Below are 19,115 nucleotides of genomic sequence, written 5' to 3'. Positions count from 1 at the left end.
TCTGGCAGCGGCAGCGCCACAACAAGAGCGGCTTTCAGGCTTTGTTTCGTGGATGTGAATGAGCTCGGACACCTCCTCCAGATATGTGGTCGGATACATGGATATTGTTTCTTTTCCATTTGTTCATCCTCAGGCTGCCTTACCTGAAAGGTAAGTAAAATGCGTTGTATTTAAACATAGTGGTAGTTTTCTTTCCCCCCCCTCGTGCGCGTGAGTGATGTTCAGTGTGAACGGTGGCGCGTGTGGCTTAATTGGGGGCGTCCGTGGTACTCAGGGCGCGCGTGCCTGTCATAGCTTAAGGGGAAAACAGAAAAATATGCTCGTTATTAATACGCGTTTGGTACGGGTTGGCTCTTTTATGACTGGGTTGGCTTGTTTTGCCGCTTTCATGTGTTCAGGACGCGGCAAGCTGCGTCCCAGTCATGTGTTTCCCGGCTGTAGTATCCCCAATAACCCCACCGCATTAGAGGTAGTATCAGCCTCGGTGTAGTAGTCCAGACTGAATGAACCTGCTTAGAACTGTGTGAAGCAGAGGGCCTTCTCTGCTTTCTCCCTCCGCCCTAGAAGTCATAAATATCCCGAGAAAGCAGAGCAGTAATGTAGAAAACGGAGACAATGACGCTTGTAGCGCATCTTCCAGTTGACCCAAGTGAAGTCTGCCTATCAATTAGGTATTCATTTGCAAATGACAGCCGAACTACCGGCTACACTTATCCATAAACATATTGTTGCGGTGATCATCCATCTGGACCCTGATATCCTCTCTCGTTTGTTTGTTTTTTTTTCTTCTTCTTCCAGCCACTGATGAGTGTGAGGATGGACAATTTCAGTGCAACAACAAAAGGTGTATACCGACCATCTGGAGGTGCGACGACGATGACGACTGCTCCGATAACAGCGACGAAGAAAACTGCCGTAAGTGATCCAGTTACAGCGAGGATTAGCACATTGTGCGTGTTAATGTGAGAAATGTTCTCCTTATACAGAATAACGAGTCGGGGCAATTCAGGGCAAGTAATACATCATTTACCCTCCATTTATTTCTAGTTATTAGCTATAATGAATAGTTAAAGTATTCACTCCACTTTTATGTTTTTTTCACATTCGCTTACTTTACAATCTATAAACGTCCATGTATTTTCTGGAGATTTTACATTGTTGACCTACACAAAGTTGCGAGGAAGTGTCAAGTGGAATCAAAAGGATGGTACATATTTTAACAGGGAAATCTGAAAAGTGTGGCGTACCTTTTACTTAAACTTAAAATAAAACATGCTGAGGTTTGAGTTTGTAATGCAAAAAAGGAAAGAAAGTAGAAAAGTTTAAGGGGTGTGAATACCTTTGTGCTTAATGCTTACTTTTGAGTATGGTTGTTTGATAAGCAACATTTTTACAGCAGATATTTGTCAGTCCAACAAATGATGATTAACAATAAAGCAGTGCAGGAGATGTAGTTATTGCGATAAATGATAATATTGTTTTGAGACCGTTTTCAAGAAACCTAATGGTAATGACATAATAATCAAAGAACATATTCTCTAAGACACTTAAAATTCTAACAGACATTTTACGCTAGAACTGGAAGTTATTTTAAATATCCAAAATAAATAAAAAAAACAACAGAAACAAAAAATAAAATGAATTATTTAGTCTCTGAAAACAAAATTGTTCTTCAAAATATGGCAAGTTGACACCATCAGACTGAAGACTTTTGTCATCCAGTTTTTGGTAGAAAGAGAGAAAATAAAAAGATGAATCAGGCAAATCAAAATGATTGAGCTTGTTGCAATTTATTATGCAATTAATAGATTTTTTTGTTTTTGCTTATTGCAACAGGCCTGGTAGAACAATGTAAACGTAAACAGACTGATTTGCCAATTTAGAGGAAAAAAGTGCAGAAAGTGAGGAATTAGTTGCCAGAAAAGTACAAACTCGCTTATTTGGGGATTAATTTGTCTATAAATTGGATGAAAGAGGTAAACGGCGTAACCAAAGTGGTTTGCTGCTTGTGCAGTTCCAGCAAAGGACTCGAACACGACAAACCTGCATGAGCGTTACGTGTTCATTACTCTACAAGCTATAACAAATACTTTTCACAAGGCAGAAGTAGAATAAAATATGAAAAGGACAGGAGGAAGAAAAATGCATAAAAAACGTTTCCCATCGATGTCACAAATGACAGGAAAATATACGAACCAGCCATAAACACACATTAGGAACTTGTCTTCTGTAACTTAACGTATTTTTCTGTTTTCTGCGTCTTTTGGCTTCAATAAAGAGGATTTATTACCGTCATTAAGAGAGTCCCTCATAGGCCAAAAGAAAAAAACAACGCTCTAGAAAAAACTCCCAAACAGGTGGTGAAGGGCTATTTGGTTTGGTTGTGGGTTGATGAGTTTATCAAATCACCCAAACTTATGTTTGGCTAAAATAAATGTACTAAACATAAAAGGTGAGCTTGTATTGTCACCTAAACCTGCTTATTTATTCCAACTGTCTCGGTCTAAAAATGTCTCCATCTGGTTTTTATCTTTCTGTCTTTCTTGGAACATTTACAGATGCAACAATTGCTTTGAGCAGCTAAACAGAACTAACTCCCTTTCACCTGCTGTAAATTTTTGTTTTGGTTGCATCACTCTTGATAAATCAAGGTCTTTCTAGTCGCTTTATTTATTTATTTATTTATCTTTTATCTCTAATACAATTATATTTCAGAGGGGCATAAAGGCTGACATAAATTGCAGAGAGAGATGTCAGTGAAAATAGATTTGGTGTGAGAGCACGTGTTCACCCCAGGCTCAGCGTGCCGGCTGATTTCATTCCTTTTCTCAGAACCAGGGTTGATTGAGTGGAACCGTTCTCCAATCATCTTCAAACAGAAAAAAAGCGGTCCAGGTGAGAGACGGATTGCTTTCCGCTTCATGTCCGATGCACGGAGCTTTCCTTGCATCCCACATGTGTTGTGCTGTGTTGTGCGTGAATGTTTCTCTGTTTCGACTGTGTGCCAGTGGCCTACATTTGGAAAGAATATTTGCGTTGATACCCGTGCCAAAGAGCTGCGTGTTTGCAGCTCAGCTGCCTTCTTTTGTGTCTGGGTTAATTGTGGCTTGGGAGGAATTTTTCTTTATGCCCCCCCTCCCTTCTTCTGTGACCGTATATGCACTATACGCTCTCTTTTTCTTGTTATCTCTGCCTCTCCCTTTAAAAAACAACAAAAAAACCTCCCACTCACTCAGACCTGTCGTAATGTGGTGCATCCAATCACACTACTGCTCCAGGTGTTGCTGTTGGATTCCTGTATCTGTCCTCAGACATGCAAGTGAAATCAGGATGTTACTGAACCTCTTTGCTTGTAAAGCATTCATCTGTCTCTCCTTCTCACCCACTAATACTAAACCAAGGGCTGATCTTTGCGTTTATGCTTTACACCGTTGAAAAATTGTTTCAATCCTTTATATGCTGATGCCGTCAGGAGGAGATTTTGACACATTTGACGTTTTGAGTGAAGATGCTTCTGAAAGCCTTTGAAAGCTGCGACAAGTCACGCCAATGTCCGATAATTGTTACCATCTAGCCTCACTCTGTTGCAGTGGAGTCTGGCCTTCACGCTGCGTCCGTTTCCTCTCCGTGTGTGGGTAGCAGCGTCCGTGTGGGAAGGTGCATTCAGAGGATGGTTTGTCAAAGGAAAGAACAATTTTTCTCTGAATTGGTGTCCTTGAGGAGTTTAATCACCAACAGAAAGAGGATAGGACTTTTTACTCTTTCCTGTTGCAGGTTTTAATTCACACTGCAATTGACGTGATGCTTCAAGTGCAGGAGACTAATCAGTGAGCTGCTTGGGAGAGTAAACCTCACCTTTAACTTAGAGTTTGTATTTGAAAGACAAAGGCAACCAGAGAACAGCTGTCAGATGTTGAGCCGGACTTTCTCTTGATGCCTGACCTCCGAGTCTCCCGTCTGGAGCTTTGGCACCTGTCAATAACAAATCCTTTATATGCTGACAAAAGTTTCAAGGTAGATCTTCCACAGAATGGATTTGTTTGTGCAGCACATGCATAATTGGATTGAGATCCAAAAAGTTTTAAAGCAGAGGAAACAAATCAATCTAATTTAGGGCTTTAATGATTCATTGACTGACTCAAATGACTCGATTCCAAAAAAAAAAAAAAACAGTAAAAAGAAATTAATTCCTCTCGCAAATGCCTTTTTTTTCAATACTTAATTTAAATTAGAAACACAAACTGTTTCAGGGAGAATTATTGTGGCTATACAACATGTTTTTGTTTACATTTTTGGAAAAGGTTTGGGGCTATAATCACAGCTAACAAAAACTAGCATGCCCTTCAGTCCTGGGATGATGTACACAACAAAGTGAGTCCCGCAGCTTTGAGTGCACATCTTTAGGCTTTCATTTGTGATTTTTAAAATGAAATTAGGCCTAAGATTAGGGCTGAAATAATTAATCAGATTAATTGTGGTGAATCAATTAGTGAAGTAATCGTCAACTAACTTTGTAATTGATTAATTGCTAACTGGAGTACACATGAAAAAAGGCCATAGTCAGAAAAAACATACTCAAAGCAGTAATTACGCCAAAGCTGTGGAAACAATTATAGGTTCTTTATTTAAGATATAAAACCTGTAATCTATTTAAAACTCCTCATATGACAGTTTTAGCTTCACCTGGTTCAATTCTGTAAAAAAAGCAACAAAATCTTTTATTAAACACATTTTGCTATCCAATTATAGCAATATTATTATTATTATTATCAGTTAATCAAAAAAATAATCAGCAGATCTTTTTTGATCTGCTCTACTCTGATCCGTTTTGATGCTAAGTCAAGCAGAAAGGGCTGAGCTTTTCATAAGTTGATGTTCTAAGTATTTTTTTAGCTGCAGATGCATCCTTTGCTACAAATGATCAAACATTTGCAATGTTGTTGCATTTTAGACAATAAAATGTTTATTTTCTTAATAAATTGCATTATTTGTCTATTTGAATCTTTTTGCTTTATTTCTAATATTGTCTAAAGAAAGGCTTAAATGAAAAATCTGCAATGTGTCAATTTTCTTATCCGATTAATAGTTATAACAATCGATTAATCAATAACTAAAATAATCGTTAGCTGCAGCCCCACTCAATATGCTGGCACCCATTTATAAAGGAAGTTGTAGCGTTGGCGCAATGTCTCCATGCTTGCGTGGGTTTTCTCTGGGTACTCTGGCTTCTCCGCATTGTCCGGAAATATCCAGTTAGGTTAACTGGCCACTCTGAATTGCCCCCAGGTGTGTATGAACAGCTATTTGTCCTGTTTGTGTCTGTGATGGATTGTGAACTGGTCTAGGCAACCACTGTTGCCCTCAGGCAGGTCAAGCAGTTCCAGGTCTCTGTCTCTCTATGTTGGAGACTCCAGCACATTATTCATGATGCACACAGAGAATAAATGACTGAACTGTCAGTCAGCAGTGGGCTGGGATGTGTGTGAGCCTGTGAGTGCTTGGCTCTGAATGACGACACGTATAGTGGAAAATGACTCTTGATGTAGATTTAATTATGTAGTTGGAAAATCCCAATTTTCAGATCTATCTGTTAGATCAACAGAAGGTGACTATGTAAAGTGTATTTAATTATTGAAACACAGTCCATTTCTTATGTTTTTTTTTTTTTACTATTTAACATTCTTTGTTTGACCTCTTCAAGTCCAACAACTCAACATGTACTTATCATTTCCTAGTCACTAACAGGTGTCATTGTAATGTTGTAATCTGGTTTTTACACGCGGTCAAAAATGTGCATAAAAGTGGTTGAATGTACCGTAGAATGTGAAGGAATTTTCTGTAAAGACTTTTAAAAGTTGTTTTTTACGTATTTTCTACTTAAAGAATACGTAGAAAATTCTGCGTATATTGTACGACATAGAAGCCTTGGTCTTGGGAAGAAGGCGCGGAAGCTGGTGTGTTGAACGGATGACTTTACAGCAGCTATCTGGACATGGTTTGGATTTAAGAGTTGGAGTAGCTTTTTGGCACATAAAATAAATCTGAACTTTTTTTTCTGAAAACAATTCTGTGAGGTAGTAGTAGTTAATTGAGACTTGTGTTGCTTTTAAATAATGAAAATGTTTGCAAAAGTACCAGGGGATACACTGTAAAAAATACGGACATTTTCTGTTTTTAAATGACAGAAATATTTACGAATTTAATAGGAGATGTACTGTAAAAATACTGAACATTTCAGTTTTGGACTAACAGAAATGTGAGTAAACTTACCATGACTAATATTTAAATTATTGTAAAAATCAAGGTCAGAGTTGACAGAAATGTTTTAACATACATTTTTCTTAAAGTGCACCTTATCTGTTTCCATTTGTCATATTATTACTGGTGTAGTAAAACAAACCACTGTTTTTGTTTGTCATATATTAATCATTTCTGTATATTTCTATTACTGTTTGAATTGCAGAGTGGATAGCATCACTGTTTTGTCTACTGTATTCTCAGCCTTTCATTGTACAGCGCTACACCAAAGTACACTATCCAATGACTAAACGTGCTCAACAGACTGTGGCTGTTAAATATGCTGACAGGAAGAAACCTGTGCCATAGCTGGTTATTTTCCGCTCCAGTGTCATTTAATTTCTGACCTGACTGTAGCTGCTGGTAGCTGAACAAATGTTAAGCTTCTGAAACACTGATATTCTTTATTCTGTTATTGTTCAGTAGATAGACAACAATTCTTTATTATCCTTTAGCTTTTCTGTTGACCCCTCACCCCAACAGTATTACCGCGAGTGTGCTATCTTATCTCTTCATCCACCCCACCATCCCCCATCATTTGATCTGTATTCCCTGCTGACCACTCGCTCCTGTATGCTCACATACAGTCACACATGTATAATTGGACGCTATCATTAACCACGTTTGTGATCAACTTTAATATTTTTGAAGTTATTGAATCCAGCCCCTTAACTCTCCCATATTATTTCAGATTGTAGCAACAAACCACAACATATTTTTGTTGGATTTTATCTGACAGAGCAGCTCAATGTAATGCTTAGCTAGGGAGGAAAAAATCTACATGGGATAGAAAATGGGGGTAAAAAAATCCAAAAAGTACAGCATACATCTGTATTCACTACTCTTAATTATGACTCATCATCATCGATAAAAGAAAACATAAAAATAAAATGACAAAGCTAAATTTATTAATAAGCAAGTAATAAATTAAAAACTTAATTCAGAACAGAATAAGACAACGTATTATTTACAATAATATCTTATTATAAATTACATAATCTGCCAGTGAAACTTCTTAAAATCAATGTTAAGGAAGTTTTAACTTAAAACAAACTTCCATATCTTGCTGAAAGGTTACTTCTAAGTTAGTTTTGTCTAATTTCAAGTGTAATAAGAAACTAGAAACTACACCAGAGATACTTGGTAAGAGTTTCTGTTTTCGCAGTGAAGAACATAATGGCGTTGTTTTGTTCTTGCAGCTCTGGAAAGGAGAACAAATTTCTCTGTTCTTGCAGAGTATGCAAAGATCTTTGTGTCTGTCTTCCAAACTTTCTACAGATGCAAAGCTGGCCTCGCTCACCTTCTGAGCCTGACAGCTGAGAAAGCAACAAAAGACTTCTCCCCTTGGACTCCTGAAGTCAGATTAGTACCAACGAGGACATAGAGACACAGTTTAATCCTCCTCATGACGATGATAGAAGAATATCGCCCACTTTTCATTTTTTCCCTGTCTTACCTTTGAGTCTTACCTTCAAAGCATAGCCTGTCTTTCTTTTCATGCTTGGATGTGATAATGATCTTTATCATCCACTTTGATAAATTGAGCATCTCTACCTGAAGGAAGGCATTCCACATCACAAAGTCTTTGCTGTGCTTTCCTCTGGGATGCAGAGTTAACGCAAAACTGTGTGCCTTTCTTCTTGTTTGCTTTTTAAAATAGATTTACACAACTACTTAGTCTGCAGGCTCATTTTTCAAACACCATACATTCATCTAGACATCCAGTGGAGAAGTTTTATTTCTGAATGGCAGAGATTCTTAGTGTATTCGTCCACCTTTGCAGCACTAGTACAAGGTGAATTGATACATTTGAGGCTCCATAAATATAAAAGTATCTTTGGAAATTTTTTTTAGAGTTTGTTTATTCCGGCTGTTCCTGAAAGCAGTTGCTACACACAAAATCTGACCGAGTAATTTCGGTTTAGTTTCTAGTGCAAATATCTTAGTACACCAGAATGCACTAATGTTGTGTCCACTTGCTTTTCTTAAATGTTGCAGCATTAATATAATCTTATCTGCATGAGTGTCTGTGTGACCGTTTGTTTCCCCAGTGGCTGACCGTACTACACCGCTGGTCAGTGTTTGTACATCTCAAAGCCTGCTTGCTCTAAGTGATCATTAAGAAGTCTGCCGCTCCAATTGAGCTATTATCTAAGATTAGTGTGTGTGAGACACACAAACTTACATGGACTGAGAGGGATTAATGTGTCGGGCGAAAAGCATCACTCAGCCTTAGTTTCTCGTCCACATCTGCCATGTATTATCCTCTTCTGCACTTGAGGTTTTACTCCTTAGCACCAACAAAGGGGGGAGAAAAATAGTTGCATTCCCAAGGATAAAAAGCAGAGAGTTTTCCCAAGACGGACTCGGCAGAGCCTCATGTAACATTTAAAGTGCTGTTTCTGTTTAGATGAAAAGCGGACATAATGTTGAAGTTTCAAAAGAGCAGTTTGGAGCTGCTCTTGTTTCTATTCCGCATAATCTCTTCTGAGCTTTCATGTCCAGGTTCGGACTTCAACCATGTTATAAAGAATTGAATTGCTATTTAAAAGAAATTTTTTTTAATATCATATTCAAGCATCACAAAAAATGTCTAGGCTGATCAGTCTTGGTTTCCTTAAAGGTCACAGTTGTGAGATTACAATTTTAACACCTCGACCGGCCTCTGAAAGCATTTAGTGCTGTTAATACCAAGTGTCAGATGACTGATGATTGGGTAAAATGTTTTAAAAGATTTTTAAGCTTGAGTGTTGAACTGTTTAGTTATAATTTTGAGGCTAATTTCTGTAAGGACAAAATCTAATATAAGAAGATAAAATAACAAGATTCATAAAAACTGTTCCCAGCCCTGTTGTTGTAGTCATAATTTTTTTACATTAATAGCAGAGCATCGTGTCACGAGTGGTTGAATTTAAAACGGACAAAATGATATTGGTGTTGACCTTTCAAACTGGCTTCTTTGGCGTTATGGAAAATATTTCTTGTACAGCAGTTGCTATGTGTATTTCCTGAAACAATTAGACATGTTGCTTTATTTTAGGAATTAAAGGCAGCCAGCATTTTAAAACTTTGCTGTTGTCTGTTTAGGTTTTCTGTTATCTCTTTGAAGTCTTGCTTTCTCTTACCATTATGCAGCCTCAAGGAACTGCAGACATGTCTCTATGAGTTGTAGAAAACTTCTTCCTGGTACCATTTTTGTTTTTAATGTGGATTTGTTTTTAATGTCCGCTTTTTCATTTTCCTCTGGCTACCAGTCAACACCAGTCGATTTAATGATGCATATTTATTTGAATATGTTACATGATAAAAATTTTCCAGCACACAGTATAGTTTGTGATTCAGATGCAGAGTTTTCTGCCAGGAAACTTGCTAAGCCCAGTGCTAGGGGCAAGAAGGCAATCATCCAAAGGGCCACTGTGTTTTTGAGTTACAAAATGTTTAAAGTTGACAGGAAATTTGAAAATATGTGTTTATCGGAACACATTGATAACAATACCTAAACACTAACTATAATAAAGACAAACATAAAAAAAACCCACAATTGAAATAATCTTTAAAAGAATATTTTTGCTCTTCAGTTGCTTCATCCTAATTAAAGTGTCCAGAATATTTTAGTTCTTTTATCTGTGACTTTATTCGCTGAAGTTGTTGTGTAGATTGGACAGGAAGTGGTTATGGAGTTCTGGTGATTACAAAAAAAGACTCTTATTCTCAGTTTCTACTACTTTGTTGCCATTTTGCTTCCAGCTGTTTCACCAGCAGAGACTTTGCTATCTCTGTTGCTGTTGTATAAAGAAAAACTACAATAAACAAACAATACTTGTTGTTTGTGTATACAATAAGGTATAAGTAAAGCCTGGTGGCCTGCCAGGCTTATAATACACTGAGGGAAACCCTGCTAATGTGATCCCAGGTTAAGACGCTTGCTGTTTATATAAGATTAACTATTTGGAATGAGAACTCTGTATTTAGATCCACAGGCCAGTTTGTTTCATCAGAAATCTTTAATAAAGAGGGAAAAAAAGTAAAGAACCACATGAAAAGCTGTTGACACCACTTATAAAAGTCGTAGCCCTAAAGAACTTGTGACTCATTTTAAAAGAAAGTGCCAGCTGATGTGACTCAACAGGCCAGCTTGTGAATCATTGCTGACAGTTCCAGGGATGCTGGCTTCAGCCAAGAGTGACTGTGTGTGTCCCACTTTATTTTGATGTCTTGCTTTTTGGTCGAGGGCACACACTCATCCCACAACTACACATGGCATTATTCCTTGTCTCGAGATAAGCTGGAGTTACAGGGAGCAGCACCCATGTTAGTGGACTGGAATGATGAACCAATGGCTCATCATAAAACACAGACCTCAGTCTTTGTTTTATGGATGATTCATTGTAGCTGGATGACTTAACGAGTGTCACCTTAGCTCACTTACCGCCACTTGTCCGGCTACAGCGTGACTCATTACAGTGCCACCATTACGGTATGGAAACTTTGCGTGTGTGCCGCCAGTGCCATCAGATCAGTCCATATGCCCACAGGTCTGCACCATTAGTATAACTAGGAAACTATTGACCCTGACTGGGAATGAACTGGGGACGACCCAGTTATTAACAAGCAGATCTGCTCAGCTTGGCATGTCGAACTTTTCACTGCGCACCCAGACTTTGATCATCTTCTTGTCCTGCAGCTATTCCCCTGCAAAAAAGAGCAGATAATCACTATCATCAATAAGAGTCTCATCCTAAAATGCATTTGGTCTGTTGTTTTTGTCTCTTGATCTATGCTGCCCAGAAAGCTGTTAATCAGTCATCATTCAGCATAATGATGCATCCAGCTCAGGAAACGTCAAGAGGCTCGAGAATTGGTTCACAAGATCATGACAAGATGATGAATGTTTTTGGGAAAACTAAAAATCACATAATGACGACTCAGTAATCAGTGCTAATGCTAAATAGTTCAGTCTATGTAATTTCTGTGCTTGCTGCATTCTGTGACAGTCCTAAAATAATTTTTAAAAAGCATTGAAAAAATCTTTGTGTGTTTTCACAGCTTGACTTTGTCCAGGGTGATTTTCGGGTTTGATTATTTGATTCCAGTTGGATTATTGTTCTGTGTTGCTTAGTTTCTATTTGATTAGATCAGCCTGCTTTGTGTTTTACTTTAGTTCAATCCTTTCTTAGTTACTGCAGTTTAATTATATTCCTTGTGCCTAGTTGTTTGTTACAGGTAGATTAATTTTCTCTCTCTCTCCTGTCACACCTGCAGTCAATCAGTCCCAGTCTATTGTCCCAGCATTCTCTCTCCCAGTATTTAAACACCTCTCCTCGCTTTCCTCATTATGTTCCTCCTTGTCCCCAGATCCCTTTTTCTGTTCCTGTTTTTTCGCTCCTCCTTTCTGTTTAGTAAGTTACTGTTTTAACATCCTTTTTCATTAAAATGTCACTACCTACTGTGCTTAAACGTCAAGAAATCATAGCAGGTTTAGGGGTTCAAAAATTTCTTAAAAAAAAAAAATCTCTGTTCAATGTAAAATTTCTTGTTCAGTGTTTAGTTTTCGAGAGAGAGGAGATCAAAGGCAGACTCATTAAAAAAAACAAAACAAAAAAACAACAAAAAAGCAAAACATGTAGCTCTTTAATTTAACCCAGTAGGAAATGCTGAAGCAGATTCTCTCCTAATTGTTGCTACCAGCTAAGGAACCAGTTCCAGGATTCTCACAGAGCTTTAACTCTGTGTCTTTTTCTCCAGTAGCTTCCTACAATGTTGTGACTCAGTTGATTTAAAAGTGGTGTTCACTTTTCCAACACTTCTTCTAGCGAATGCTGTTGGTCAACCTTACAAGGGGTGTTTTAGTCGACTTTGTCAACACAACAGAACAATTCCAATTGAAAATAAGAAAATCAAACATCTGCAGCAGGATGCCATTCTTAAAACCTTCACTTTTATAGATGGAGCCCATAATAATTCTTTACCAGAGGTAGAGCCACCTGATTGCAGCACCCTGGTAGTTTGACAAAAAATATTGGAACGTTTTAATGTTGCGAGAACTCATTTCAGTGTTGGACTGAAGTGGTTCATCAGACTTCATCTGCTAGGTTTGAATGAAATGAAACCAACAGCACCAGCTCCTTCTTAACCTGTATTGACGGCGAACAAGAATGCGCCTTTAACTTTAATACTGAGCAATCGTTTTTGTAAAAAGCCTTAAAGTTAAGGACTGCAGGTGGGAACTAATAAATATGTTCTTTATGAAAAAAGCATTAAACTGTTTGTTCTCTCTGTAAGGTTTTGCGAAGAAAAATATGACACATTTTGACTGCAATGCAATATAAATGACTAAAAGATTCAATTAGGTCTCTGCTCACTACAGAGAAGCTACCGGGAAGCTCCACAGTTCACAGCAGGCTGTGTTTGACATCAAAGTGTGGATTTTTCATCAACACACTTAAACACATGTGCATTTTGACGCTAAGATAACAACAGCTTAAATTGAATTCTTTAAGATACTCTAGTTTTTATCAACAGCCATCCAAAATGTGTTTTCGGTAGACCTGATGGAACTGTCTATGATTTTTTGCACCTCCTTTAACATCTCTGTAAACATGAGGAAGCAGACAAGTTGAAGAATAGGAAAGGTGAAAAGCAGTTTTTGTCTTAGGTGAAGAAATATAGGTGGTGGAGAATATTCACCTGGACATCAAACTAAACTAGATGCATAACTGTGGGGATGATGAAATTAAAGGACAATGCACAGTATATTTCAACTTTAAAATGGAACAAACAAACACTGGCAGAAAACCAGATGGGAATGATATCTGTTAAGACTGGCAAAGAGTATGTTGTTGAATTTTGTATCATAAGTTCTGTCTTTAGTTTTGAGCATTTAGAATATAGTTTAGAACCAAAATCTGTAATTAATATGTATATTTGAATTGTTTAGATTACTTTGGTAACTTTTAGACCCTCCCATTAAAATTGAAACATCAAATTAAGTCAACTTCCATTGTCATTTAAGTTGTAAGAGACTTAGTTACTGTTTTGTCCATATTTTTGCAAGAAATTAACATTTTTCTTTCAAACAATCAAGTTGGAAGCACGTTCAAGAGCCAAACCACCTGTTGCCTCTCACGGCCTTTCTTGGAAAAGTTTGGTCCTGGAGACAAGAAGGTTGTGACTGAGTAGGTTAGAGCAGCGTTTCCCAATTCCGGTCCTCAGTCCCCCCTGCCCTGCATGGTGTTTCCCTTCTGCTACACACCTGGATTGAATATATGGGTGATCAACAGGTTTCTGCAGCACTTGATGGTCATGCAATCATTTGAATCAGCTGCTCTGGAATAGAGGCACATCTAAAACATGCAGAGCAGGGAGGCCTGAGGACCGGAATTGGGAAACGTTGGGTTAGAGGGTTTGTAGCAGAAGCTGTCAACAATGAACAGAGAAAAAAATGGTAGAAGGCTCTGTCTATGTTAAACATCCATGTGTGTATTAGAAAGTTTTGGCCTGGAAGATGATTCTTCCCTGAGACTGGAGGATGTAAAGCATCTGTTCTCCAGTCGGGATGATCTCATAACTTACAGCTTCAAGAAATGATCCTGGAATTGACTGATTTCTCATTTATTTTGAAAAGGAAAATAAAATAATGATTAATAGCATGAAGCCTTCCTCTAAAAGGCAACCCAGTCATAAACAAAGTCCAGACCAAGCAAAACCTTTCTGGCTGCTTTTGATTTGATGTTTGACCTGCAGATTAAAATGCATACATTTATTCATATGAATCTTGTTCTATGTATCAATTTAATGCTGCAAATATTCACCACATATATTATATATTATATATTTGGCCAACTTGAAGGACTTCCACTGTCCTTCATTCCCACACCTGATGGAAATCTTAGTGATTGAGGATGATGCTGGGAGCATCTTAATGATGTGGGAAAAGTACAATCAACCACACAAGTTGCTGTTTAGATGATTTACCTGCTTCCATTTTAAATCTTTTGTCACATCATACCAGTGTTTATGGTAGTAGGTTGAAAATACTATTAAATGTTCTCAGAGTAAAAACAGAATTGAGTAAAACTAGCTTTTTTATCACTTCCTCCATGTTTGTAAGGGTTTTTCTTAACTGTTGTGAACGAAACTTGTAATTGTAAAACTGTGGATTAATTGTGTTGGATTTTAGTTGCTATCATTTTAGATATTTGTCTTTATTTGTGGTAACTTCTGTAATTGCTTTGTTTTTGTCTATTCCTTTTCTAAATTGTTGAAATTTGACCCAATACTTTGAAGCATATCAGAGGATCCATAATCCGTATTTGTTTTCATCACAAACATTTATTTAGTTAAGAAAAACAATCACCGGTGAGTTATCTGATGCATTCTCAGTAAAATTGTTGGTTGGAAAAAGCCGTCCATCAATTTCAAAGGTGTTATCCACAATGGCAATCAAATACTGGAACAGAGAAACGGCCTCAGTGCCTGGCAGAGGTACGGCTGGATGAGTGACAGGTGTGCTGATTAACTGAGCCAAGCTGGAAACTAGGACTACTGAGGGAATCTAATGAGAGGGATCTGAAAAGGCAAAATAAACAACACGCGTGTTGGGAATGTTAAACATTTATAAATGATGTGCGTTTCAACATAGAAACTGGGGATAATGTTGAATTATTCAGTTTCAGTTGAATTCAGTTTATATATACAGCGCCTGTTCCCAATGTTGACATGTTTTGACCTTACAAAACAAGTCAAATAAATCCAGTCATACAATCCAGTCAACCCTAATTATGAAACAATGCGCTTAAGTTCAGTTTATTACTAAACGTTTTCCATCTAAAGAAACCCAGCAGGTCTCGGTCAGCTGCATCAAATCAGCCTGACCGAGATTTCAGCTCATCTCCATCGGAACCATTCACACCTAATGGATGCCAGGGTTTGACTGATAAACTAACAAAAAGACAATCAACTTTAATATCTCTGCCTTCGTCAAAGGGTAAAAAATTAGGTCATAAGTAATTTGCTCAGCCGGCTTTTATTCTGATACCTGTGCTACATTGAGTTTGAAACATTTGCTATACGAGTCATATTGCTTTTATACAATTTTTAAAAAAATCAAAGTTCCCTTTCCCAGTCTAATGTAATTTTAGCTTAAAAAGTAGGGCTGCACAATAATATATGTATTGTCACCTCACTTCCAGTGTGGTCAACATTTATATCATGAAGGACCGTTTGGAGTGCAATAAGCGCAGAGGAATATATTTCAAGTGTCGCTTGTTGATTTAGTTGTTTTTGAAGCTATTTTAGAGCAGCTCAACTTTGTGCTGCTGTCTTGTAGTTTTGGTCGGGGTTCAGTTGACCAAGTCATTGTACAACACAAATTGACACACGTGGATCATTTAACAGATTTCAGTCAAATTGTGCTGTATTTATTGCTGTCTCTAATAAAATGTCATGTATTTAAAAGGTTTCTCTACTAGCCACTGATCCCTGAACATTGGTTGGATGATTTGTTCTGGTACTCGTACAGTCAACAGTGTTAACTGGTTTTTGTGTATTTGGCAGCCAATTTTGGGCGTTAGGCACCATTGACACCATTCAGCATCTGTTTGCTTGGATTATCTGTTGGAGGGTTTTCTGTTCGTCTTCGATCAAGAACTATGACATGTTTTTGCAGATGCTTGCAAATCTCAACGGGTTTTTATTTCTTGTCAAACAGCGGACAAACGTTTGCTTTGCTTTGGAAGTGAACTTGTCGAGGATCACATCTGCTGTTGGAGCATGTGGAAAAAACAGCATCCATCCTGTATCGCAATACTCATTAAAAGTCACATCACCCACCTTCAGCATTAAAAAAACAACAACATCTAAATAAACAGTTTCATCAGAGCAGCAGGTTTATAAGCATTGCATTTGTGCATTTGCTTAACAGTCTCAGGATAATAAATGACATAACGGATAATTTTGAAACTGTTTAATGTTGTGATGCAGCACTTTTGCACAGGCTGTGTTGGAAATAAAATTGCAAGTAGTTAGAATAATGAGCATCAGTAATGCTACTGCAGAGCTGCAAAATCTGGCAAATTTCAATCAAAACTCAAAATCAAATCATCATTCAATCGATGACAGAAGCAAGAAATGACAGCAACTCTTCACAGCATCTCTATCATTTTACTGTTCGGCAACATGGATGTGAAGAATTCATTCATTCAAAGACGAACCAATCAAGACAAACAAACATAAGATCTTGGTTGGACCAACAGTTTCATAATTATTCTCAGCAATATAAACTCCTAATAAAAAAAGTAGCATAGGATACACTTCTGTTTTTTCAGAAATGAATTTGAACCGTTTTTAATAACCAGAAATTTGTCCTTCAGAGAACAGCTTCTTGGAAGTGCTACAAAAAATAAACAACTAAAAACTAAGCAGTAGTGGGAAACATTTGCAGGAAGTAGAGCTTGTCTGAGACGTGCCCGCGCTTCGCGCGCTTCAGGGAAACACAATACGATCAAAGCTTTGAAGCTCGACTCTGCTGACTTGTAGAAAGGATTTAAAAAAAAAAAAAAATTATGCATGGCTCTCGGCTACTAGTATATGCTGAAGAAATTCACAGAACCGCAAACACGCCGAACATCAAAACACTCAATTTGCACACAATGAAGTGTTTTCTTAGCTTGTGTATACCTGTTGTGCATGGCAAAGGGTGTCATCTGATTCGATATGGATCAACAGAGGGAGATGAAACTGAGCAGCGGCGAAGAGAAGAAAGTGGTGGCAGTGTGGGCTAGCCGAGGAGGAGGGGAGGGGAGGGTCATTGACTTTAAAGTGATTGTTTTGCTGTTTTAGTGGCGAATTAGATCAGATATTCTGTACCCGATAAGACTCACAACGCTTCAGGGTTTACCTGTAAACTCCACAGCGAGGTCAAAGTCAAGGTTGTGTGTTCTGCTGCCTGCTGTTTTAATTTATGTTGTCATTTCCTGTATTTAGTGGAGATTTATGTAGGAATTTGATCTTAAGTACAACATAAATACGTTTTGTTGTAGTTGACAATGTAAGAAACAAAAATGCTTTAGTTAGGGAATAATTAGTTTAAGTGACGTCCAGAATGTCTTTCTGGAGAGTCCAATATTATATTTACAGCTTTGCCTTTCTACTAATGGTGTTGTTTGAAGTTAGCCCATACTTATCAAGCTTTACTCAATTGTTCTTTTACATAAAGAAGAAAAAAATCTAGTCTTTTTAGTCTTTAACTTAATAAATAAAAGTAATGATAAAACCAACAGAGAAGGATATTTTATAGTATGTCTGTATTTTAAAAAGCTTTTGCTTTGCTTACATCATTTTTACAAGTGTTTTTCATGCATAATTGGGCTCTTTCATCTGACAAAATAAAATAAACATTTATACTTATTAGCACCCCTGGTAAAGATGTGTGAAGTCTTTAAATAAAATAAGCTTTCTTGAAGCAAAGTAATTTCTGAATATTTCAGAAAAATGCCTTTTTAATTTGACTCCATTTATTGATTAACCCAGGAATCCCTTTTTTCTACTTCGTCCCACTTCATAATGTTTACTTCAACCCCATGTGGCCAACAGGAAAACTCCATCTTGTGTCACAAGATTGGAGCATCCAGAAAATTGATCTTTGATCATTTCTCTTTGCAGATGTTTGTCTAGATTTTCAAAGTGAGGTTCACATCCACCATGTTCCCAGATGTTTTAAATGTTTTTATTACTGCTCTGACCTTGGGTACGGGCAGACTTAAGGCTCCCATATCCTCGAGCGTACAGTTCGTATTCTCCACTCACAGTCTACAGACAGCTGACATTTCATAGTTGAGTGTACCTATTTTCTATATTGCTTGTGACAAATTCCTTCATTTCCCACAGTTCCTCTTAGCTTGACACAGTGCCTGGTCTTTAGCCACAGTTTGAGCTTTTTACACCCACATATTTTGCATTCTCTAAATGTCTGTATGTCCCCCTCATTGATACAAATTTCCACATTTGTTCCGCCTGACTCTCATCAAAATTTGATTTCATTTCATCCTCAAGATGGCGCCGACACTCAGCCATATCAACTTGGTGTCGCACAAATACAGTTTAATGTGAACATCGTTTCTTGTCGACTAGTTTACCATGCGACTTTTTGTTTTTTACGTTGTCGTTGACCTTTACGCAGACGTCCAACTTGACTCCGTATTTAGTCCACTTCCAGGAAGAGAATTATACTATTTTCTTGTGTGCGATTCCAAACTAATGAAAATCAACACACATCAACTTTATTTGAATAGTATGCCCGTTTTGTCTTTCCCATTTTGTAGAGAGAACGCAGCTCTTTATCTTGGTATATTTACATCCCATTTGGTACATAAGGGATCACTTTTCATGTCGCTTACTCTGATCAACTTAAAGTAACTGAAAGTGCCACTGTACCAAAACAAGAATTTGTTTTAAAGCATCCTGCTAAAATGTGCGATGCACCACCTTGGCCTACTTTCAGTCCTGACACCAAGTTTTATTTTATGATGGAAATGGTAACAAAAAAAAACATGGCCCAGAAAAAGCTTCATTAAAATTTCTGTTACAGTATTAGGTTAGCGTTTCCTGTTTTGGTTGCAGCCTATTTTAGTCAAAACAGCGGAGAGAATGTGATCTTCATATTATTGCCATGTTAAGTTCTTCTAAAAACGACTTGCCAGAAAGACTTCATACAAATGCTTTTTCTACTTTATTTACAGTCATATTTATATAATTCTATCTTGATTGGACTGGGTTGTACTGTGTAAAATTAACTTTCTGTTCAGAAAATCATTGATTCT

General features: G+C 37.5%; 1 protein-coding gene across 3 annotated transcripts in view; it reads left to right on the top strand.

Annotated features, from left to right (window-relative positions):
- Nucleotides 1–19,115, top strand: part of LOC102229779 (low-density lipoprotein receptor-related protein 8-like) — a 98,796-nt gene continuing 79,681 nt past the window's right edge. For all 3 annotated transcript variants that reach the window (XM_023335062.1, XM_023335063.1, XM_005808302.3), the window contains exons 1-2: nucleotides 1–150; nucleotides 799–915. In XM_023335062.1, the coding sequence (XP_023190830.1) occupies nucleotides 84–150; nucleotides 799–915 (184 nt within the window). In that variant the 5' untranslated portion in view covers nucleotides 1–83. The remainder of the gene's footprint in view (nucleotides 151–798; nucleotides 916–19,115) is intronic.

This window comes from Xiphophorus maculatus, chromosome 6 (genome assembly GCF_002775205.1).
Source record: "Xiphophorus maculatus strain JP 163 A chromosome 6, X_maculatus-5.0-male, whole genome shotgun sequence".
In the NCBI taxonomy this organism is placed as follows: domain Eukaryota; kingdom Metazoa; phylum Chordata; class Actinopteri; order Cyprinodontiformes; family Poeciliidae; genus Xiphophorus; species Xiphophorus maculatus.
Note: the sequence above shows the minus strand (reverse complement) of the source record. Positions and strands in the feature narration are given on the sequence as shown.